Below are 23,563 nucleotides of genomic sequence, written 5' to 3' on the forward strand. Positions count from 1 at the left end.
TTGCATGCAGCTCACTCAAGTTGGATCCCAGGCATCTCCCAAGGTCCCCCCACCCCCAGCACCGCCAGGAGTAATCCTGAGTGCAGAACCAGGTGTAATCCCTGAGCATCATCCAGCATGCATCCTCCAAAGCAAAATAAATAAATAATCACTCTGTCCCTCCTGGGTTCTCATGTTTCATTTTGGCTTTTTGATGTTGCAGTAAAGAATTACAAGTCTGAGCTTGGGGGCATCCATTCCCACCTGTCAATCACGGAGCTGGAAGGGAGAGGAAAAGATAAGGATAAAAAATGAGAGAAAGTCCCTGGGTCTGGCAAGGTAGGACAGCAGTCAGGTCACTTGCCTTGCTCAAGGCTGATGACAGGGTTCAATTCTTAGCATCCTATGGGGTTCTCCAAGCGCCACCAGGTGTGATCCCTGAATAAAGAGCTAGGAGTCAACCCTGAGCACCGTGAGGTGAGGCCCCCCCAAACCAAAAAATAATAATAATAAATGCTCTACTTGACTCACAGTGGTGATTAAGGGGGGGACTGGCTGTCTTTACACCCCTAGTTCTGTGCATAAATTTCCCCCTAGCCCCCTGCAGGTGTCTTCCACTCACCTCCTGCCCACCCCCACCCCTAGGAGGCAGCTCCAAGCCCCCAGCCCTCCCCTACTACCTTCCTTTACTGTAACCTTTAAATCACAGAGATAAGCCTGAGGCTCCCAGCTAGACCTCCCCCAGGGCCTCAGGCCTGGAGCAGAATTGCTGATTTTCCCTGTGTTTACTTGCTCTGCTCTGTTTGGGGACCACACCCGGCTGTGCTCAGGGCTTACTACTGGCTCTGTGCTCAAAGATCACTCCTGGGGGCTGGAGAGATAGTACAGCAGGGTAGGGCATTTGCCTTGCCTGCAGCCGACCTGGGTTCGATCTGGCATCCCACAGGGTCCCCCAAGCACTACTAGGAGTGATTCCTGCGTGCAGAGCCAGGAGTAACCCCTGAGCATTGCTGGGTGTGCCCCCACAAGCAAAGTAAATAAAAATTTAGGGGGCTGGAGCGATAGCACAGCGGGGAGGGCGTTTGCCTTGTACTCGGCCGACCCGGGTTCGATTCCCAGCATTCCATAGGGTCCCCCAACACCGCCAGGAGTAGTTCCTGAGTGCAGAGCCAAGAGTAACCCCTGTGCGTTGTCGGGTGTGACCCAAAAAGAAAAAAAAAATTTTTTTTAAAAAATCACTCCTGGTGGGGCCCAGGAAACCCCCGTGGGATGCCAAGGATCAAACCCAGGTCAGTCGCATGCAAGGCTCACCCCCGCCCCTCACCTCTGTACTACCTCTCAGCGCCTCCCCTGCTGTCTCTCCCTCTGCCATCGCTGCTTGCTTCTCCTCCAGCATGTGGGGGGACCACATTTCCTATGTCCGGCTACCCCCCCTACAGGCTCCCAGCGTCAGCTGAGAGTTCCAAAAGTCACAGGAAGCCAAGCTCCTTCCTTTCTTTATTTCCTTCCTGGTGCCTCTCCATGCAGGAAGAAGCTGTCACCCGCCTCCTTCCTCCTTCCAGCCCCAGCATGTCCCCTTCTCTTTTTTTTTTCTTTTTGGGTCATACCCGGCGATGCACAGGGGTTACTCCTGGTTCTGCACTCAGGAATCACCCCTGGCAGTGCTCAGGGGACCCTATGGGATGCTGGGAATCGAATCCGGGTCAGCCGCGTGCAAGGCAAACACCCTACCCACTGTGCTATCGCTCCGGCCCCCAGCATGTCCCCTTCTGTCCCTTCTTGCTGTGCAACAGAAGGGCCAGAACTCCGCTGCCCTGGAGACCACTTATACCTCTTTGCTCACTGGCAGGGGAAAGGATGAATCTCAATTTTCCCCCAGCGGGGCCAACCTGTCATTCTCGGCACATACAGTACATTGCTGCCAAGATCCAGGCTCTGAAGAAAGTTTCCAATGGCGGACTCAGCGATACTACAGCCGGGAGGGTGCTTGCCTGGCAAAAGTTACCCCAGGTTTATTATTTATTTATTTTGCTTTTGGGTGTAGGGGTCACATTCAGGCGTTCCTCCTGGCCCTGCACTCGGGAGTTAACTGCAGGCAGTGCTCAGGGGGCCCTATGGGATGCTGATGATTGAACCCAGGTTAGACACACACAAGGCAAACCCCCTCCCTGCTGTACTATCGCTCCGGCCCCATTTGACCCAGATTTGATACCTGGTACCACATATGGTCCCCTGGGCCCCACCAGGAGTGATCCTTGTGTACAGAGACAGGAGTAAGCCTGGAGCACCACTGGGTGTGACCTAAAAACCCAAAAAAGCAAACAAACAAAACCCTCCCATCTCCCTTCATACCCGAAGGGAATTCCAGATACCACTTCACCCCATATATATATTTTTTCTTTTTTTTTACTTTTTGGGTAATTTTTTTTTTTCTTGCAGAGCCTGGCAAGCTACCTGTGGCGTATTCGATATGCCAAAAACAGTAATGATAAGTCTCATTCCCCTGACACTGAAAAAGCCTCCAATTGTTGGAAAAGATGAGTAAGGAGAGGCTGCTAAAATCCCAGGGCCTAGGGGCTGGAGTGATAGCATAGCGGGGAGGGCGTTTGCCTTGCACAGGGCCAACCCAGGTTCGATTGCCAACATCTCGTATGGTTCCCTGAGCACTGCCAGGGATAATTTCTGAGTGCAGAACCAGGAGTAACCCATGAGCATCGCCAGGTGTGACCCAAAAAGCAATAAATAAATAAATAAATAAATAAATAAATAAAATAAAATAAAATCCCAGGGCTGAGTGTAATAGAGACGTTATTGGTGCCCGCTCAAGTAAATTGATGAACAGTGGGATGAGAGTGATACAGTGATACTTTTTGGGTCACACCCAGTGATGCTCAGGGCTTCCTCCTGGCTCTGCACTCAGGAATTACTCCTGCTGGTGCTCGAGGGACCTTATGGGATGCTGGGGATTGAACCCGGGTCAGTCACGTGCAAGGCAACCACCCTCCCCACTGTGCTATCGCTCCGGCCCTAATCTCTTTTTTTCTTTTTCTCCTGCTTTACTATTTTTCTGGTCCAGATATTCCTTCTTTTAAGGCTACAAATGAATCCTGTAAAGACAGTGGTTTGGGTACATAGGTCTTCATCTCTGTCTTTGATAATAGCGAAAACCAGCCAAATAGGGGCATATTCAATATGTCAAAAACAGTAACAAACAAGTCTCACAATGGAGATGTTACTGGTGCCCCCTGGAGCAAATCAATGAGCAACAGGATGACAGAGACGGTGACAGTGATATTATTTGTTCTTCATTTCCCTTGTTATGGTCAGAGATCACACACTCATGTGCCTCAGGGATTGCATTGGTGTATGTGGGGTGGAACCAGGGATCCAACTCAATGACTCACACCTGCAAGATAGATCTGGGGCTGTATCCCCAAGCAAGTGGTGGAGTTTGTTATTCCAGTCTTGTTTTGTGGCTCGCCTTCAGGTGCTCAGGGCTGACCCGCTGGCTCTGTGCTCAGGGATCACTCCCAGTGGGATTCTGCCTTATTCCATGGTCCTGCTTCTCAGGCCCTGATGTGCTGGGGACCACTAAGGCACCCTGGTTGGGGTCAGGGGGACCTGAGCTATGTACGAAGACCCTGAAGGTCATACCTGAAGGCATGGAGCTGTCTTTAATTATTATTATTATTATTATTTTTGCTTTTTTGGGTCACACTCGGCGATGCACAGGGGTTACTCCTGGCTCTGGACTCAGGGACTACTCCTGGCGGGTGCTCAGAGGACCATGTGGGATGCTGGGAATCGAACCCGGGTCCACCACATGCAAGGCAAATGCCCTACCTGCTATCGCTCTGGCCCCATTATTATTATTATTATTATTATTTTTTTGCGAGGGGGACACACCTGGCTGTGCTTAGGACTTACTCCTGGCTCTGCTCTCTGGATCACTCTGGATCACTCCTCGTGGGTTTAGGGGACCCTATGGGGTGGAGGGGATCGAACCAGGGTTGGAGTCACAGCAGCTGATGCTGAGTTAGGGGGTGGGGTTCCAGAAGAGGTGGGGATCCAACCTAGAGCCTCAATGTACTCTACAGCTTGAGACACTTCCCTGGTCCCATGTCTTTTGTGAAATTTTATGAGAGGCAGGAAGAGCAATAGAATAGCACGTAGGAGGGCTGGAGTGATAGCACAGCAGGGAGGGCGTTTGCCTTGCACGTGGCTGACCTGGATTCGATTCCCAGCATCCCATATGGTCCCCTGAGCACCGCCAGGGGTAACTCCTGAGTGCAGAGCCAGGAGTAACCCCTAAGTATCGCTGGGTGTGACCCCAAAAAACAAGAAAAAAAAAGCGCATAGGGCGCTTGCCTGGCATGCTGCTGACCTGGGTTTGATCCCCAGTATTCTCTATGGCCCCCCGAACCTCAAACTTCGCTAGCAGTAATTCCTGAGCATGGCCAATTGTGACCCACAAACAAAGAAAAGAAAGAAAGAAAGGAAAAAACAAAGAAAAGAAGGAAAAGAAAGGAGCTGCAGGGGTGGAGCAAGAATACAGCAGGGAGGGCCTTGCCTTGCACACAGTGACCCAGGTTCTGTCCCTGGGATCCCATATGGTCCCCTGAGCACCACCAGGAGTAATTCCTGAGTGCAGAGCCAGGAGTAACCCCTGTGTAGTGCCAGGTGTGACCCAAAGGGAAAAAAGAAAAAAGTAGCTTGAACACTAATGGTGGCTAAGACTCAACCTCTCATCACAACCACCACCAAAAAAGCTGATGAGGGCTGGAGCAATAGCACAGTGGGAAGGGCGTTTGCCTTGCACGCGGCCGACCTGGGTCGGCCAGCATCTCATAGGGTCCCGGGAGCACCGCCAGGAATAATTCCTGAATGCATGAGCCAGGAGTAACCCCTGAGCATCACCAGGTGTGACTCCCCCCGCAAAAAAAAAATCCAAAAAACAAAAAAATAAAAAAACTCATGAAACGATGAGGTGGAGAAGCCAGATGCCCAAAGCACTGAAATAACTATGTCCTGGCACTGCTGAGCTCAGAAGCACCCCGCCACACACACACACACACACACACACACACACACACACACACACACACACACACACACACACACACACACACACACACACACACAATGCCTGCTCTGGCAACTCTGGTAAGTCAAGTAACCACCATTGCTTAGACCCTTGGGTTCTGAGTTTTTCTCTTCCAAATGACATCCAAAACCAGGCACAGGAGGTTCTGGTGGGGGAGACTTGGGGCGGGGGGAGGTGGACCCATCTTCAGGATCTTAGACCCTGGGGGAGTGGGGAGAACACCCCAACCTGGGTGACTGTCTTTGCCTCACCCCCAAAGTGAATTGCTGAGACCCGCTGAGGAGAGGAAGTGGGCAAGGAAGGAAGTGGGGGGGATTCTGAAAATAGCACCAATCACCCAGCTGACTGGGGGTGCAGGCAAGGTCAGGAGACAGCCACAGCCGAGGAGGTGGGGGCCCTTCCCCAGGGAGGCTCCTCAGAGTAGCACAACATCTCTGTTAGTATCTGACGCAGCTCCTCGCCTCACTAGTCACACCCCTAGAATGTGGCCTCCCAGCGGAAAAGCCTGAGGGGAGCATGGAGGCGCGTCAGGGGGGAAGGACTGTCTTTTGGACAGTTATGCCCCGCAGCAGGCCCACAGAACTGGCAAGGCTTAAACAGAAATTGATGCAAAGGGACTTTCTTTCTTTCTCTCTTTCCTTTGCTGCTTTTTGGGCTGTCACACTCAGCGATGCTCAGGGGTTACTCATGGCTCTGCACTCAGGAATTACTTCCGGTGGTGCTTGGGGGACCAGAGGGGATGCTGGTTGGCCGTGTGCAAGGCAAATGCTGTTCCCACTGTACTATCACTCTGGCCTGCAAAGGAACTTAAAAAAATTCGTTTTAATTCTTTTTTTTAAATTTTTTTATTAAAATTTTTTAACTTTTTTTTTTTTTTTTTTTGCTTTTTGGGTCACACCCGGCGATGCACAGGGGCTACTCCTGGTTCTACACTCAGGAATTACTCCTGGTAGTGCTCAGGGGACTATAAGGGATGCAATAAGGGATGCTGGGATTCGAACCCGAGTCGACCGCATGCAAGGCAAATGCCCTACCCGCTGTGCTATCGCTCCAGCCTCTTAACTCTTTTTTTAAATATGATTGGATTTCAGGCATACAACGACCCAGAACCTATCCTTTCACCAGTGTACATTTCCCACCACCCATTTGTTTTTGTTTCTGAGGTCACATTCAGGGATGCTCAGGGGTTACTTGTGGCTCTGCACTCAGGAATTGGTCCTGGCAGTGCTTTGGGGGACCATATGTGACGCTGGTAATCAAACCAGGCATGGCAAAAGTCCTACCCGCTCCCTGCTCTCCTATCACTAGGACCCGAGATTCTTTTAATTTTTATTTATTTAGGGGCTGGAGCGATAGCACAGCGGGTAGGGCGTTTGCCTTGCACGCGGCTGACCCGGGTTCGAATCCCAGCATCCCATATGGTCCCCTGAGCACCGCCAGGGGTGATTCCTGAGTGCATGAGCCAGGAGTGACCCCTGTGCATCGCCGGGTGTGACCCAAAAAGTAAAAAAATAATAATAATAATAATTTTTATTTATTTTGTTTTTGGACTGGAGCGATAGCACAGCGGGTAGGGCGTTGCCTTGCACGCGGCAGACCCGGGTTCGATTCCTCTGCCCCTCTCAGAGAGCCCGGCAATCTACCGCGAGTATCCTGCCCGAATGGCAGAGCCTGGCAAGCTCCCTGTGGCGTATTTGATATGCCAAAAACAGTAACAAGTCTCACAATGGAGACGTTACTGGTGCCCGCTAGAGCAAATCAATGAACGGGAGGACAGTGCAATAGTGCAGTGCTATTTTGTTTTTGGGACACACCAAGTGATGCTCAGGGGTTACTCCTGTCCCTGCAGTGAGGAATCACTCCTGGAGGGGCTCTGGGAACCCTATGGAATGCTGGGGAACAAACAAGGCAAGCCCCCTCTACCCGCTATGCGCCCCCAGATTGATTTTTTTTTTAATTTGAGGGGGGGGTTGTTTGGGGGCCACATCTGGCTGTGCTCAGGGATCACTCCTGGCGCGGTGCTCTGGGATTCAATGTAGCACTGGCATTGGAACCCGGGTGGCGGATGCAAAGTAACAGCCTCAACCCTTTTCTGGCTTTAACTCTCACTTTTGGTCTAGTTCTCAAGTCCTATGGGGCCAGCTTCAGAACCACGTGGCGGTAGCAAGCTGGCCTCTCTCAGTGGTTGCAGCAGGGCAGCAGGGGTTATGTCACCACCCCACCTCAGTCTACCCATGCAGCTAATTCCTCCAGGGCACTTTTCCCACAACTCCGGGTTTCCTACTTTTTTCGGGTTGCAGGAGAAGGGTGTGGAGCCAGGTCCCGCTCGCCCCACCCCTCTTGTCCCACCCCGCCCCGCGTCACGCCTGATGGTCACATGAGCCGCTCTCCAGCGAGGGGCGGGGCCTTCTGGCCGGGCGCACGGCTTTGTGGGACTTGTAGTCCGGCTCCCGCCCCACCCGGCGCCACCCGGGGCCCTGAAACTACACTCCCGTCGTGCCTCGCGGCGCGGGCGGGGGCGGGACCAGCAGCCGGTTGCTAAGACTTGTGAAGCGCCGCGCTCCCGCCGGTCTCCTCAGGTGAGCGCGTCGCCCCCGTGGCGCCACCCCGGCGCCGGTGTCGGGTCCTCACGAGGCGGTGGCGGGCGTGGGGGGGGGGGCGTGGTGGCTGCCAGGGTGCGCTTGGCCGTGCGGGGAGGGAGAGGGGGTGACCGGGCCAGGCCGGCCGACAGTGTGGACTAGGGCGGGCCTCTGGTGTGCGCGTGCGCGGAGCCGAGGCCTGGCCGCCGGACCCCCGGGCCCTGCGCCCCCCCACCCACGTTTGTTACGCGTCTGCACGCCGCGCTCTCCCCTCCGGGGGTCCTCAACGGCGGCCCCATGACCCTGACCCGCCAGTTGCCCCAGAAGTTCGCAAAAATGGGCCGAAAGTTCGTTCAGAATGTGATTCCCCCGCGGCGTTGGGAGGTCCTGGCCCTGGGTCGCTCCGCCAGCGCATACACCCGAGCTTCGGGAACTTTCTGCACGGGAGACCACCTTTGGGTGTGTGTGTGGGGGGGGGAGCCTGCGCGGGGACTCCCTGCCAGGCTTGCCTGTACCGACCGCGGTCAGTGGCCCGCAGGGAGCCCGGACGACCCCCGCACGCACCCGAACCGGGTTGCGTCCTCCGCACCCATCGGGACCCCCCCAGCTCCGCCAGGCGTGACACCCCAGAGCGCAGTCAAGAGTCCACCGTGAGCACCACCGGGTGTGGGGAGTGGGCCACCTTGCGCCCTCCCCAAATAAATAGCTTCCCGCGGAATTCACTTTTTTTTTTTTTTTGCTTTTTTAAAATTTCGGGTCACACCCCGCGATGCTCAGGGCCTCCTCCTGCCTCTGCACCCAGGAATCACTCCTGGCGGTGCTCGGAGGCTCTATGGATCGCCGGGGATCGAACCCCAGTCAGCCGTATGCAAGGCATACGCCCTCCCCACTGTTCTTTCGCTCTGGCCCTATGAATTCACCTTATTTTGGGTCCGGGGCTCACACCCAGTAGCTCTCAGGCGCTGCCCCCCCCGCCGGGTGCTGGGGGTCCTGCAGTATCCGAGCCAGACCAGCAGGGCGGGGGGCGAGGGCGGGGGGGGGGGGGGCGGTGGGGTGTTGGAGCCACCCCTGGCTGTGCTCAGGGATTACTCCTGGCTCTGCACTGCAGGAGCCCTCCCAGCTGTCCTATCTGTCACTCCAGCCCCAAGCCAGGGCCTCCTGCACATAGAGTGAAGCTTCGGGCCACGGTGATAGCTGTCTGGCCCCCAGGAGGCGGATTCTTTTCATTTTGGGGTCACACCCTTCGGTGCCCAGGGCTGCTTCCTGGGTCTGGGCTCAAGGATCGATCACTCCTGGTGGGTTTGCGGGGGACCCTCTGGAATGCCGAGGAGGATTGGATTCAGTCTGGGTCAGCTGCGTGCAAGGCTGTCCCGTCACGGAGGCCCCTTGGAAAGCACTTTCAATGGGGCCCCTTGTGACATCCCGGTGTCTGGGCATCGCCTGCCCCGAGTCACCGTCAGAAATGCCGATTTCAGGGGAAGTAGAAATTGACTTGACCCAGATTAAATCCTAGGCATTCCCCCAGATCCTGATCCCGGGGAGAGGAGTCGGACCCCAACATTGTCAGGAGAAGCACAACCCCAATAGAAATGAAGATTTGGAGCCCACCCCCGCTGCGGCTGGGTTTGGGAACCTGTTAGCCCAGTCCCATGCTGCTCTGGGCACTCTCCCTGTGCTGGGCACTCTCCCTGTGCTACCCCCATTCCAGCACCCATGGGGCACCCCTAGGCTGGCATGGCTGGGTGCCCCCCTACCCCAGGGCAGTTCAGGAGCTCCCTGATGCACTTCATCTTTTTTGTTTGTTTCGGGGTGACATCATGGGGTGCTCAGGACTTATTCCTGGCTCTGCACTCAACAATTAACTTTTAGTGGGGCCTGGGGGACCCTAGGGCATGACTGGGATCAACCCTGGGTCGGCTGTCTGCTCCTGGCCCAGTTTTTCTTTTTTCCTTTTTCTTTTTTTTTTTTTTGATGTTTTTGTCTCAACGGGCCGTGCCCAGGGTTGACTTCTGGTGCAGTTGAGGGGGGCAGAGCCCAGCTGTGTGGGGTGCTTGGCCAGCGCCTTACCCAGGGTGCCACGTCTCCCCCAGTTCCCCTCTCTTGGACAGGTGCTGAGACTGGGGGGTGAGGAGAGGCGTGTCGAGCCCCAGGGTCAGAGGGCTGGACACATGGAGGGGTCGGGGTGAAGTTTTTTTTTTTTTTGCTTTTTGGGTCACATCTGGCAATGCACAGGGGTTACTCCTGGCTCTGCACTCAGGAATTACCCCTGGTGGTGCTCAGGGGACCATATGGGATGCTAGGAATCGAACCCGGGTTGGCTGCGTGCAAGGCAAACGCCTTGCCCGCTGTGCTATCGCTCCAGCCCCTGAGGTGAAATTTACTCACCCCACCTGACCACTCTTGCCTGCCCCTGGGAGGAAAACAGGGCTCCCCTGCCCCTCTTGTCCCCAAGAGTAAGGACACACACCCCACACCCACTCTGGGGGCTCCTCCCAGCTTTGGGGTGGCGCCACCTGCACATGCAAAGCCTGAGCTTGAGTGCCCTGAGCTCCCTCTCGCCACACCCCCACTTTCTGATGGGGTGCAGGGGTAGGGTGGGGTGGTTGTATACTCCTGAGGCCCTAGCTCTTGGGGGCCATCTTCTCGGGCCTCAGACCCTGCCCGCGTACCTACCACTTGGGGAGCTCGTGGCCCGTTTGCTGTGTGCAGAGGCCCTGCAGGGCCAGGCACTTACCATGTCCAGCCTTGGCCTTTCCTGGTCCCGTGTTTTGTTTGTTAGGTTGGTGGTTTGTGCTTTTGAGCCACACACAGGGCTCTTCGGCCACTGCACCCTTGCTCAGTGCTCAGGGGTCACTTCTAGAAGGACTCGGGGGACCATGTGGTGCCAGTTTTGATCCTGGGTCTTACATGCAAAACACATGCCCACCCTTTTTTTTTTTTTGCTTTTCTTTTTGGGTCACACCCAGCGATGCACAGGGGTTACTCTTACTCCTGGCTCTGCACTCAGGAATTACTCCTGGAAGTGCTCGGGGGACCCTATGGGATGCTGGGAATTGAACCCGGGTTGGCCGTGTGCAAGGCAAATGCCCTACCCGCTGTGTTATTGCTCCAGCCTCCATGCCCAGCCTTTTGAGCTGTCCCGGCCCCCTGTGTCCAGTTCTTTCTGGCTGACAGCTGGGCTGCCAGTCCCAGGTCACAGGGACTCCTCCGAGCAGGAAAAGGACCCCATCTTCTTTGGTGTGGGGACCACATCCCATGGTACTCGGGTCACTCTTGGCTCTGCACTCAGGGATCACTTCTAAGTGGTCTCAGGGGACCGTACGGGGTGCTGGGGATTGATTTTGGGTCAGCTGTGTGCAAGGCAAGCGCCCACATGCTGTGCTACTGCTCTGGCCCTCCAGAAAGACCCGTCTTGCAGGGGGGCTCACATGGCAGAGTCGGGGAGCTGTTGGGCACTGCTCTAAGCTTTGGTTCTGGGGTCCAGCTGCTGGGTGGGACCTCGTCTCACCTCCTGGAACCCCACAATCCTGGCCATTGCTGGGAACCCTTTCCTGGAGGTATCTGATCACCATGGCACCCAAGGCACCGGCCTTTGCCCTTCCCCTTTCTGGCTTCTGTTTTTATTTTGGGGCCTCGTGGCTGGGCTTGGGCAACTATATGGGGATTGCTGGGGATTAAACCCTGACCAACCACAGACAAGGCAAGTGCCCTCCCCGCTGTCATGTCGCTCTGACCCCGGCATACTGGTCCTGAAGCTCTGTATCATCTCCGCTCCACTTCCTAGCTTCTGGGGGTTTGGGCCGGGGGCCACAGTCGGCAGGGCTCGGGGCTCACCTCACGTGCGGCTCGGGGATTCTGTGCAGTGCCGGGGGTGGACCTGGGGTTGGCTGTGGGCAAGGCACTCGTCTTCACCCCTGCATCCTCTCCCCAGTCTCCCCCTTCCCAGTTTTTTTCCGGCCTGTTTTGTTTGTTGACTTTTGGCCCTCACCCAGTTGGTGCTCAGGGGTTACTCCCGGCTCTGCACTCAGGGATCACTCCTGGTGGTGCTCAGGGGACCTTTTGTTTTTATTTTATTTTATTTATTTATTTTTGTCTTTTTTTGTCTCATACCCGAGGATACTCGGGGGTTACTCCTGGCTCTGCACTCGGGAATTACTCCTGGCGGTGCTAGGGGCCGGACCCCAGTCGGTTGCACGCAAGACAAGTGCCCTGTCCTCTGTCCTGTTGCTTCCGGCCGCGCTTGGGGGGGGCCTTATGGGATGGTGGGGATCGCATCCGGGTTGGCTGTGGACAACAGAGTGTCCTCCCCGCTATCCTGTCGCTCCAGCCCCATCTTTCCCGGCGCTGTCCAGGCGACCCTTCTTGGGGTGCTTACGGGGTGTCCACATGGTGCAGTCGTCAGAGCCGTTGCCCCCAGGGGGCTGGACGCTGCCTCCCATGCCCTGGGTGCCAGCATCGCTCCCAGGCCCCGGGCCCGGATGGTGGCCCAGCTGTGATTTCTGCCTCTGCTCCCCAGAGTCGGCGGCCCCACCCACAGAGCCCGGACAGCTGCTTCCTTTTCCTTTGCGGCACCCCCTGTGTCCCCCACCGCTTCCTCTTTGTCCCTGATTTGGTTCTTTCGCCAGACAGGAGGGGGTGCTCTGCGTGGCTGGCTCCTGCCCTCTAGACACTGGGGGTTTCGTGATCACGGGGGCTGGGGGTGGCGGTTGGGGGCATGTGCACAGGCCGGGGGGCTGGGCCTGGTGTGTGCCCTGGTTCTGTGTGTGTGTGTGCCACACACCTAACTGTGCTTGGCCGAGCCATGGCGGGGGGGGGGGGGTGCATGTGCATTGTGCTGATCAGTGATGCCCTGTCTGCTGGGAAGAGGCAGGATGGTCCTCCCGTGGACACTGGGGGACACAGTGCCAGCCCTGTGGCCATGGCTTTCAGATGCCACTATGCCCTGGGCAGTACTGGGGTGATGTATTTCTTTACTTATTTACTTATTTATATTTGCTTTTTGGGTCACATCTGGCCATGTACAGGGGTTCCTTCTGGCTCGGCACTCAGGAATTACTCCTGGCGGTGCTCGGGGGACCACACGGGATGTTGGGAATCGAATCCAGGTTGGCTGCGTGCAAGGCAAACGCCCTACCTGCTGTGCTATTGCTCCAGCCCCATATTTATTTATTTATTTAATTTTTACTTTTTGGGTCACACCCAGTGATGCTCAGGGGTTTCTTTTTTCTTTTCTTTCCTTTCTTTTTTTGTTTTTTGGGTCACACCCGGTGATGCACAGGGATTACTCCTGGCTCTGCACTCAGGAATTATTCCTGGCGGTGCTCAAGGGACCATATAGGATGCTGGGAATCAAACCCGGGTCAGCCACGTGCAAGGCAAACGCCCTCCCTGCTGTACTACCGCTCTGGCCTGGATTTGTTTACTTAGAGCCCCCAAAGCAGAGAGTTGGCCACTTTAGTCTGTGGGTGGCAGCACTAGCCAGAGGGGTGCCAGGTGGCATTTCAAAGCCCGCCCCGCAGTTTTGCTCTGGGTACTTCATGGAGCAGTGGCGGGGTTTAGGGTGCTGCTGCTCCCACCCCTGTAACTAGATTCACCTGTAGGGTCCAGAGAGCAAGAAAGTGCTTGCGTGGCCTGGAGAGTTGACCCAGTTTGATCCCCAGCACCCCTAGGCATAGCCCTGGAGGTCCCCAGGCAGAGCCAAGGGACCCCGTATCCTCCTAGTGCAAAGTGGTTTAGCGCAGAATCTCTGCAAGGGGCTCCCCTCAGAAAAGGAGGCAACCTGCCCACCTATAGGGCCAGGGAGAGGCCAGTGGACAGAACCCTCCAGGAACACCCCCCAAATCCTGAGCCAGAAGTATCTCCCTTCTCCCCACCTATGGCCTGTAGCCCAAAGACCAGGTTCATTTTGTTTTGTTGGTGGAGGGGAGGGGTCCATACTGGAGGTATGGGTTCATACTGGGCTGATTCCTGGCTCTGCGCTGAAGAATTACTCCTTATGGTGCTCAGGGGACCTAGGATCGAATCCGATGAGGGCCCTCCCTGGTGCACTGTCGCTCGAGCCCCCTCCCCAAACCAGTTTTAAAAGAGAGAAAAATTCACCTGTTGCTCTTTTGTTTTCGGGTTTGTTGTTTTTTAAGCGGGGGGTCACACCCGGCGATTCTTAGGGCTGACTCCTGGCTCTGTGCTCAGGGGTCATTCCCTGCGGTACCCAGGCAACCCTAAGAGGTGCCGGGGATTGAACCTAGGTTGGCCCCGTTCAAGGCCAGCACCCCCCTTGCTGTGCTGTGTTTCTGGCCTCTCCAACATGGACTGGACTTGGGGGCCACACAGGGTGGGGCTCTGTGATCAGGTGGGACACCTGGCGGTGCTTTGGGGGGCCCTGTGTGCTGGGGGAGATTCAGACAGCTCGGCGACAGGCCAAGCCAGGACCTTCACCCCCCTGCCCCAACTGCGGGCCCCCCCTCCCCCCCGCCCTCCGCAGCCTTCTCCCTTGCCACGAACCAAGTTAGAGGCCCGGATTCTGGAGAATCCTGGGCTGCAATGGGGCTCGCGGGCCTGCGGAGACACGGACACTGGCCCCCGGAGGAGGCGGAGCGCAAGGAGGACGGCAGGCGACGGACAGACGGACAGCGCCCATCCAATTCAGGCCCCCCACGGGCGGAGCCCCGGAGCCCGCCGTAGATGGAGCCCAGCCACCCCCCGCCCGTCCCCCGTGACCCCTGCCGTGTCTGTCTCCCGCAGTCGCCGCCCGCAAGGATGGAGGCCACGCCGTGGCACGCGGTGCCCGTGCTGTCCGAGAAGCAGTCCGGGGATGTGGAGCTGGTCACCGCCTACGCCGCCCCCGTGCTCGACCCGCGCCAGACGTCCCGCCTGCTCAAGGAGGTGTCCGCGCTGCACCCGCTGCCTGCACAGACGCACCTCAAGCGGGTGCGGCCCAGCCCCGCCGCCGGCCACGCGCTGGACCTGCTGCTGTGCCTGGCCGGGGAGCCGGCCGCGGCCCCCGTGCCCTCGCTGGCCCAGCTGCTGCCCGCGCCGGCCGTGGACCCCCGCGGCCTGGGCGCCCCCTTCCTGGTGGCCGTGCCTGCGCGGCCGCCGCTCACCCGGCGCCAGTTTGAGGCGGCGCGGGCGCACTGGCCCACGTCGTTCCACGAGGACCGGCAGGTGACGCGCGCGCTGGCCGGCCAGCTCTTCTCCGCGCCCGAGCGCGCGGCGCTGCAGGCGCACATGGAGCGCGCCGTGCGGGCGGCGCGGGGGGCGGCGGCGCGGGGCCTTCGGGCCGTGGGCGCGGTAGTGGTGGACCCTGCGGGGGGCCGCGTGCTGGCCACGGCCCACGACTGCCGCAGCGCCCACCAGCCGCTGCTGCACGCCGCCATGGTGTGCCTGGACCTGGTGGCGCGGGGCCAGGGCCGTGGCGCCCACCAGCTGGACCTGGCGGGCCACCCGGGCTGCTCGTACGCGCCGCCGCCGAGGGCCCGCGCGGGCGCCGTGCGCAAGCTGGCCGAGGCCGAGAGCGAGGCGGACGCCGACGGCCAGGTGCCCTACGTGTGCACCGGCTACGACGTGTTCCTCACGCGCGAGCCCTGTGCCATGTGCGCCATGGCGCTGCTGCACTCGCGCGTGCGCCGCGTCTTCTACGGGGCCGCCTCGCCCGACGGCGCCCTGGGCACCCGCTTCCGCCTGCACGCGCGCCCCGACCTCAACCACCGCTTCCAGGTCTTCCGCGGGGTGCTGGAGGCCCAGTGCCGCGCCCTGGACCCCGACCCGTAGACGCGCCCCCGCGTCACCGATGGCCTTCTAGAACTTCCTGTGCTGCGGCCGCCCAGGGCTGGACTCCGCCCCGGGACCCTCCCTGCCGTCGCCCTCGGACTCTGCAGCCGCCCCCCGTGCTGCGGGCTGCCATTCTGCGGAATTTAGGGTCACCCCCTCGCCGGCCTCCCGCCCCACAGTACCCATCAGGGTCAGCCCCGCGGTCGTGGAGGGATCTCGAGGCCTGTGTCCTCCCTGGGGTGCAGAGTCAGGGGACGCTCTGATGGTGGGTGACCCTCGGCAGAAACCCAGCCGCGCCAAAGAGGAAGAATGCGATAGCAATGAAAGTCGAACATGGAGAAACATGAAATAAAACCCGATCCCCAAGTCACCCCAATGCAAGTCGCTCTGTGTGTTGTCAGAGGGGGTGGGGGGTGGGGTCCGTGTGCGTGGCAACCTGACCCCTGACCCATGTTCTCAGGGCCCTGGGTTTGATCCCCAGCACCACATGGTCTCCTAAGCACCCCCAGAACACTGCCAGTTGTGCCCCCCCAAGCTGAAACTAAAAGGGTCTCTCGGGACCACCCCATTGCCTGTTTGTGGCCCGTGGCTGAGGGGGTCCCAGCGGGATGGGGGTGCATCTGTCCAGCATAGCTCAGCTGGGCACCAGGGGCCACCCTGCTCCCAGGAGCCTGTGGGACTGGTGCAGGGGACTGCTGAGTGGCGGGGGGAAACGGGGGGCTCTGTCACTGAGCTGTTAACTGGTTGGCCTGTGGGGTCCTCAGCACTGTGCTGCCGCTGCTGAGATCACCCCCAATACTAGGTTCATGGCGCCAGGGGTGGGGGGTGGGGATTTCAAGACCCCCAGGAGGGCTGCAAGCAGCCCTGAGCTGGAATCAGAGCTGCCTGCCCCCAGGTGGGGCCTGAGAGAAGTTTAGAGTCCGGACGAAGGGGCGGGAGTGATCGTCCGACTGGGAGGGCGTTTGCCATGCACGCTGCCCACTCAGGCTCAATTTCCGGCATCGCGTATGGCACCCCCAGGGGTGATTTCTGAGTGCCAAGACAGGAGTAAGCCCTGAGCATCACCAGATGTGACCCCAGAACAGTCCCAGAATAAAAATAAAATAGAGGGGCTGGAGTGATAGCACAGCGGGTAAGGCGTTTGCCTTGCACGCGGCCGACTCGGGTTTGATCCCCGGCATCCCAGATGGTCCCCCAGCACCGCCAGGGGTAATTCCTGAGTGCAGAGCCAGGAGTAACCCCTGTGCATCGCTGGGTGTGACCAAAAAAAAAAAAAGCAAAAAAAATAAATAAAATAGAGTTGGGGGCAGTGGGGGTTCTGGGGAGTCCGGCCGTGAGGGGGTTGGCACTGCCCAGCGGGCTAGGGGGTGGCAGCGCCCCGGGTGCAGTGCTGCCCGCTCCCTGACCACTGTTTTCTCTCCAGGTGGCCGCAGGCGTTGGCCCTGCCCTGTCGGCACCGCAAAAATGTCAGGTAAGTTTTCTGGGGACTCCGGGGGCCTCTTCCCACTGCCCTGGGTGGCAGGGCCCCCCACCGTTCATCTCTCATCCCTCTCCCACAGAGGACACAGGGCCTGCCTCAGCCTCCCACAGTGACCCTGGGGACCCCTCAGCCTCACTCCCACGGTGGACATGTCTTTTTTATTTTTTTTTTGGCTTTTTGGGTCACATTCAGCGATGCTCAGGGGTTACTCCTGGCTCTGCACTCAGGAATGACTCCTGGTGGTGCTCGGGGGACCATATGGGATGCTGGGAATCGAACCCGGGTTGGCCGCGGGCAAGGCAAACACTCTCCCCGCTGTGCTATCACTCCAGCCCCAGACATGCGTCTTTGTGTGAAACATACCAACATTTGACTTTTCGGGGCACTCTGGAACCAGGATCGAGATCAGACCTCGTGTCTCTCCTGCTCCTCAGTATCCGAACCCCTTCCCCATGAAGGTCTCACAACCTCCCTTGGCCCCCAGGTCCCCCTGGTCCCCCTCCCCCCTCCTCGATGCAGTCCCTCCACCACCCCCCCACAGTAGAATCCGATTCTCTGAAGGGTGGGTGGGGGCCTAGGGACCTGTGCCATCCCTCCTGGGCTCACGTCTGTGACCCAGTGCTAGGGGCGAGTGGGCAGGTGCCCCCCGGAACTCAGTGCCCAGAGCCCTTGTGGGGGCGTCCATCCCTGAGGCACGGAGGCCAGCACCCCTCACTTCTGTCAGCTCTGATCTCAAGGCTCCCCCCAGTGCTCTGGGCGTCCGTGGCTCCCTGGGGGCCCCTCCCTGCTGCCGCTTACTCCAGGGCCCCCAGGCTCGCCGCCTTCACGTCCCTGCACGCACAGTCACGTGTGCTGAGGCCCTGCTTTCAGTGGGGTGCAGACCTCGCACCCGGCCTCAGTGACCGTCCCTGTAGGTGTCAGGACCCTCCCCCCCCCGCCACGCACAGGCAGAGGGACCTTCCCAGAGCCTTGGCCGGACACCCATATCCAAACGGGGGTCCCGGGACTGGTGGGGTCGGCCCTGAGGTTCGGGGCCTTGCTGGTGGCAGCTGGGCTCCGAGGCTGTGCCCTTCGTTGCTGGTGTGGCCCTCAGGGGTCCCTGTCTGGCCTCTCCCAGCCTCAAGGGGGGGCGGCGGGGGTGCCCTCCTGAGCAGGGTCCTACCCAGACGCCAGGCGGGCCCCAGTGCAGACTCCCCGACTGACCAGGCCCACCTCCCCTGGATCCCTGGATGAGAACCCTTGGGGGGCCCCGGGCCAGGCACCTGGGACCTGCCCCGTGCCAGGGCCCTCACCTCCGCCCCTCAGTGTCCGCGTGCTCCCTGCCCCCTGCCCGCAGGGAAGGAGCCCAATTTCCCGCCGCTGCCCCGCTTCGTGCCGCTGAAGCCCTGCTTCTACCAGAACTTCTCCGACGAGATCCCCATCGAGCACCAGAGCCTGGTGAAGCGCATCTACCGCCTGTGGCTGTGTGAGCCGGGGGGGGCCGGGAGGGGGGACTGGGGGCGGGACCATGCCGAGACCCGCCCTCTGTCTGTCTGCCCGGCCTGGGGGCAGGGGCCAGCGCCTGCACCCTGAGCCCCAGTCTGGCTGGTGGGCCCAGCAGGCGGCGGGTAGGCACCCCCCTTTCCTCCCATGCCCCCCCACTCAGTACCCCCCTCCTGCACCCCCCAGTCTACTGTGCCACTCTCGTGGTCAATCTGGTGGCCTGCCTGGCCTGGTGGATCGGCGGCGGCTCGGGCGCCAACTTCGGCCTGGCGCTGCTCTGGCTCCTGCTCTTCTCGCCCTGTGGCTACGTGTGCTGGTTCCGGCCCGTCTACAAGGCCTTCCGGTAAGGCCAACCCTGATTGCGGCCCCGGCCTCACCGAGCACTGTGTGGACCCCGCCAGGAGTAGCCCCCGAGCATCTAGAAACAGAGTCTAGGGCCCCTCGCTGCGCTGTGCATGCGCCCCGCGCCCCCACCCTGCCCCAGGCTCTCACTGACCCTCCAGTTTGGCCCTTTGGGTGATGGCCAGGAGGCCCCCAGGTGTCCGTGCCTGCACAGTGCTTTCTTTGGGGGCTTGGGGGCTGCTCCCGGCTCAGAAGCCTGGGGGTCGCTCCTGGGGGTGCTGGAGTCACACTTGGGGCTCCCGCATTCACGGCCTGTGCCCCGGCCCTTGGTCCGAGTGGAGATGAGGTTCAGGTGCCGCGTGGCTCACCTCCATGACGCTCCAGGGATCCCCCTGAAGCCCTCGTCGCCCCGGCGCAGGGAGCCGCCTCCTGCCCACCCAGGGTCCCCTCTGGACGTCTCCAGACGCTCTCCCGGAGCGTCCTGGGTCTCAGGGGAACGGGGGTCCCCGGCAGGGGAGTGCTCGTGAGCCTGGTCCCCGTGGGCCCCAGACTGTCCCCTTTCGTGGCCACTGCCTGCCATGTTGGGGTACGTGGTGCTCAGCAGGAACCCGGGTGCCCCTGGGCGCGTCATAGGGTCCCCACAGAAGGAAGGGAGTGAGGAGCCCCCCCCACCACGGGGCTACATGGCACCTTGAGTGGAGGTGCAGGAAGGCCCTGGACTTGGGTGCTTGGGTGGCAGCTGGGGGTGCCTCCTCCCTCCCCAGTTAGTGCTTCCCCCCCATTAGCCTCCCCCCTTGGAGCAGAGCTGGAGGTGCCTGGCCCTCCACAGCCACACACGTCCCCTGCCCCCTCCCCGTGTGGGGTGGCCCCGTGTGCCCGGGACCCTCTGGAGCCCCTCCTGCAGGGCTGGGGGTCTGCCCCCTGCCGCTGCCTGCCCACTGTTGGGGGCCTCGCTGACAGCTGTGTCATTCCTCCCCGCCAGGGCTGACAGCTCCTTCAACTTCATGGCCTTCTTCTTCATCTTTGGCGCCCAGTTTGTTCTCACTGTCATCCAGGCCGTGGGCTTCTCGGGATGGGGCACATGGTAAGCTGCACCCCCAGAGGGGCCCTGGCTGAACGTGTCACTCCCCAGCCTTTTGGGAAACATTCAGTTGATTGATTTGATTGATTGGGGGCAGGTGCATCCCGCAGAGATGAGGCCCTGTCACTCCATAAGGTCCCCCAAGCCCTGTCAGGAGAGATTCCTGGTTTTTTTTTCCTTGTTGTTTTACTTTTTGGGTCACACCCAGCGGCGCTCAGGGGTTACTCCTGGCTCTGCACTCCTGGCAGTGCTCGGGGGACCCTATGGGATGCTGGGGATTGAACCCGGGTCAGCCGCGTGCAAGGCAACACCCTCTCCGCTGGACTATCTCTCCGGCCCCAGGACTGATCCCGAGTGCAGTCAGAAGTAAGCCCTGAGCACTGCTGGGTGTGACCCCAAAACCAAGGGCCTCCCAGCCTTTCCTCCCAGGTCAGGCGGCTGCAGTCCAACCGCGGGCCACCAGGGGGTGCCAGATGCACACTTTGCGTCGTCCTCTCCAGGGCGCCAAGCCTGCTAGCCTAGCCAGGTGCCATGGGACGGCGGGGGACCCACAGCCCAGTGCCTGTCCCTCCACCTGCCCTGTGGCCTCATCTGCCCGCGGGACACGTGTTGCCTGGCAGCGGTGTCCCGGCACCTCCCTGGAGGTGGAGAATGCAGCTCCTGCCGGCCTTAGGGGACCCACTCTCAGCTTGGGGTTCCCCCGGGAGCGTACGGGAGGGACCTGCGGGGGGCAGAGCCGAGCTTCCCTCCCCTCCCCTCCGTCCTAGGGTGCTCTGGGGGGTGGGGGGAGTCTGAGGGCACCTCAGTCCCCTTCCTGGCGTAGCCCACACAGGACTGGGGGCGCGGAGGGCTTCCTTTTCTTAGGGGCCGCCCCCCCCATTGCTGGGGTCTGGGTTCCCGCCAGGCCCAGGCCTCCCCGGTCCTGAAATGGCTCCTCTGCCTACACGACCCCGCCCGCAAATTATTTTTCTGGCACCTGGGGAGGGAGTTGCCCAGGGGGTGTCCCCGTCTGCTGTGTCAGCATTCGTTGGAGTGTTGGCTCTTTTCACGGGGGGCCACACGGGGACCAGGGGCAGGCGCGGCCTCTGGACACCCCTACTCCGAGCTTCCCCGTGCCCCTCACCCCACTCTCGCTCCCCGCAGCGGCTGGCTGGCGGCGATCGGCTTCTTCCAGACCAGCGTGGGGGCGGCCGTGGTCATGCTCCTGCCCGCCATCATGTTCTCCGTGGCCGCCGTTGCCATGGCGGTGCTGATCGTGAAGGTAGGGCCCGGGGCCGGCAGGGTGGGGAGGGAGGTGGGGACCGTCCCCCGGAGTCCCTGGCCCCCGACAGAGTTGAGGGACAGGAAATTCAGCTGCGGAAAGTCCCAGCCGCCCCCCACCCCAGCTCCCTCGTTGGGGGTACAGCCCAGCCGGTCCCCCGGTCGCAGGCCCCGCTGACGTGGTCCTGGCGGGCTTGTCAGGAACTCTGGAAACGCTGCCAAACCTCGAGCCTACACAGTCCTGCACGTGGCCCCGAGAGCCACCTTGACCCCCCCCAGACTGAGGGACGGAACCCTGGGTCCCCGGCCCCTCGGCCCAGCCACTGAACTTCCCGACCCCATTGGCTGAGTGTCCTTAGGAGTCACCTCCGGGTCCCCTCAGCACAGCGTAGAGCCCCCAGCACCCCTTCAAAAGGGGACAGAAAAGCAAATCCCTCCCCACCCCCCAGGCTACAGGGGGCTCCCCTGCCCTCGGAGTCCCGGTGTCCCCCCTTGCCCCCTGTTCTGCTTCACTCGGGGCTGCCCCTAGCACCGCTCTGCTGACCCCAAGGGCAGGACAGGGGGGTCGTCCCCAGCATGAAGTCAGCGGGGACGGCAGTGTGATGGGCGGCGAGGGGGGCCCAGGCCCACTCCCACGGCAAGGCAGCAGCTCACGGCCCGGCACCCCCAAAGGCGCAGCCTCGGCAGCAGATAGCAGGGGCGCCCTTGGGGGGGTTCCACTGAGGCAGCCGTTACTGGTCCCCAGAGTTGGCTGCCTATGGGGTGCACAAAGCAGGGTGGGACGGGGACACCCAGGCCTCAGCATGACCAAGATGCAGCCACCTTTCCCGCCCCTAGGCCTCCCAGGTTGCCGCTGAGGGGTAGGACTTGGTGTCCACGTGCCGGCAGGGAGAGCGGGTGCCACACCCCGACTTCACCTCTCGGCGCGACTCCCTCTCAGAGCCGGTTCTGACATGCCGTTCGCCTCCGTGACCCCCCCCTTCACCCATTTTTCTGACGGCTCCTTCTCCCCCGCCCCCAACCCCCACAGGTACACAGAATCTACCGGGGGGCCGGTGGAAGTTTCCAGAAGGCACAGACCGAATGGAGCTCTGGCACTTGGCGGGACCCGCCCTCGCGGGAGGCCCAGTTCAACAACTTCTCGGGGAGCAGCCTGCCCGAGTACCCCACCGTGCCCAGCTACCCGGCCAGCGGCGGCCAGTGGCCTTAGGGCTCCCCGAGGGGCCACAGCCATCTCACACGCACTGCCCGGGCGCCCCGTCGGCTCCCAGAATGCCAGCCCCCAAGACTGCCTCTCCCCTGGGGCCTCCGGGGAGGCAGGACCCCCGCCCATCCACATCCCCCCTCTGCTCCCAGGGACCGGGCGCTCAGATGGCTGCAGGACCCCGTCTTGTTGGAGCAGGGGCGACGCCGGCGCGCCCCCACTGTGCCAATGTCAGCTGGTGGGTGACACTCGTGTGCCTTACTGAGGAGTCTCGACCCCTGGGCCCTCTCCCCCGTCTCCCCTCCGTGCGCCCCACCCCGGGCTTCCCCAGCACTGGGGGTCCCTGGAAGAACTGGAAAACCTTCTGGAAGGCCGAGCCCTTGCGGGCGGGCCTGGCCGTGGCAGGGGTGCGGACAGAGCGAGCCCTGTGCACCCCCAGCCCCTGGCCTCTCCCCACGCCCTCCCAGAAGCCTCCCCGGCAGCCCCAGCATCTTCCCCTGCTCGGACCTGCCAGGGTCGGCTCCTGGTGCCACGCGCTGCTCGGGCACGAAGGGGCCAGGGTCCCCGGAAGGGGCCGGCCTCCAGGATGAAAGAGCCAAGCCTTGGGGCCCCGGCCCCGAGCACGGCAGCCAAACCTGGTGCCCTGGCACCACCCCCGCAAGACGCGCGTCCCCCAGGCCTCAGCTGGGTGCCAAGCAGGTGTTTGCGGCAGGTGCTCATGGGCAGGTGTTCTCGGCAGGTGTTCACAGCAGGTGCTCGTGGGCAGGTGCTCACGGCAGGGGTTCACGGGCAGGTGTTCGCGGCAGTCTGGCCTGGGGCCCTCCTGGCGTCTCCCCTCCATGGACTTTGCGCCTTTGTTACAGTTTAGTGGTTTTGTTACTGAAAACAGCCTAGAAATAAATAACTTTCTTCATGAGACCCAGCCTCCTGTGGGGCTGTGCCCTGTGCTCCTGTGTACACATGCACGCGCGCGCAGGCCTGCTGTCCCCAGAGTGGGCTGCAGGGCTCCAGCACCACCGAACTGGGTGCCCTGGCACAGGCGCCCTCCCTGAGGCCCAGATTCCAGCTCTCAGGCTAGCCTGCCGCCTTTCACCTCCACTTGCTCTCATCTGAAAAGGGAAGGTCACTGGGAGCAGAGGAATGTGGCAGCTGACGCCCCCACCCCTGAGGGGACAGCTCAGGGAACGTGGCCACAGTGGAGGTGGCACCATCCCCAGAGGCCCAGCAAAGATCTGGGACGCTCTGGAGTGTCAGGGGAGCTTCTGCTCCAAGACCCGGGCTCCTG

The 23,563-nt window shown here is 60.6% G+C and overlaps 2 protein-coding genes across 2 annotated transcripts; both read left to right on the top strand.

Moving 5' to 3' along the window:
* The first annotated feature begins 7,589 nt into the window (after window positions 1-7,589).
* On the top strand, window positions 7,590-23,200 carry SCAMP4 (secretory carrier membrane protein 4). The gene is made up of 7 exons (XM_004614945.2): window positions 7,590-7,662; window positions 16,853-16,900; window positions 18,246-18,374; window positions 18,578-18,734; window positions 19,716-19,817; window positions 20,958-21,075; window positions 22,105-23,200. The coding sequence occupies exons 2-7, from the start codon at window positions 16,894-16,896 to the stop codon at window positions 22,282-22,284; spliced, it is 693 nt and encodes a 230-aa protein (XP_004615002.1). The 5' UTR covers window positions 7,590-7,662; window positions 16,853-16,893; the 3' UTR covers window positions 22,285-23,200.
* On the top strand, window positions 7,609-16,123 carry ADAT3 (adenosine deaminase tRNA specific 3). Its single transcript, XM_055128266.1, has 2 exons — window positions 7,609-7,662; window positions 14,404-16,123. Exon 2 carries the CDS (start codon window positions 14,419-14,421, stop codon window positions 15,427-15,429), a length of 1,011 nt encoding a protein of 336 aa, XP_054984241.1. The 5' UTR covers window positions 7,609-7,662; window positions 14,404-14,418; the 3' UTR covers window positions 15,430-16,123.
* Window positions 23,201-23,563: the final 363 nt, after the last annotated feature.

The sequence above is a fragment of the Sorex araneus genome, chromosome 2, assembly GCF_027595985.1.
Source record: "Sorex araneus isolate mSorAra2 chromosome 2, mSorAra2.pri, whole genome shotgun sequence".
In the NCBI taxonomy this organism is placed as follows: domain Eukaryota; kingdom Metazoa; phylum Chordata; class Mammalia; order Eulipotyphla; family Soricidae; genus Sorex; species Sorex araneus.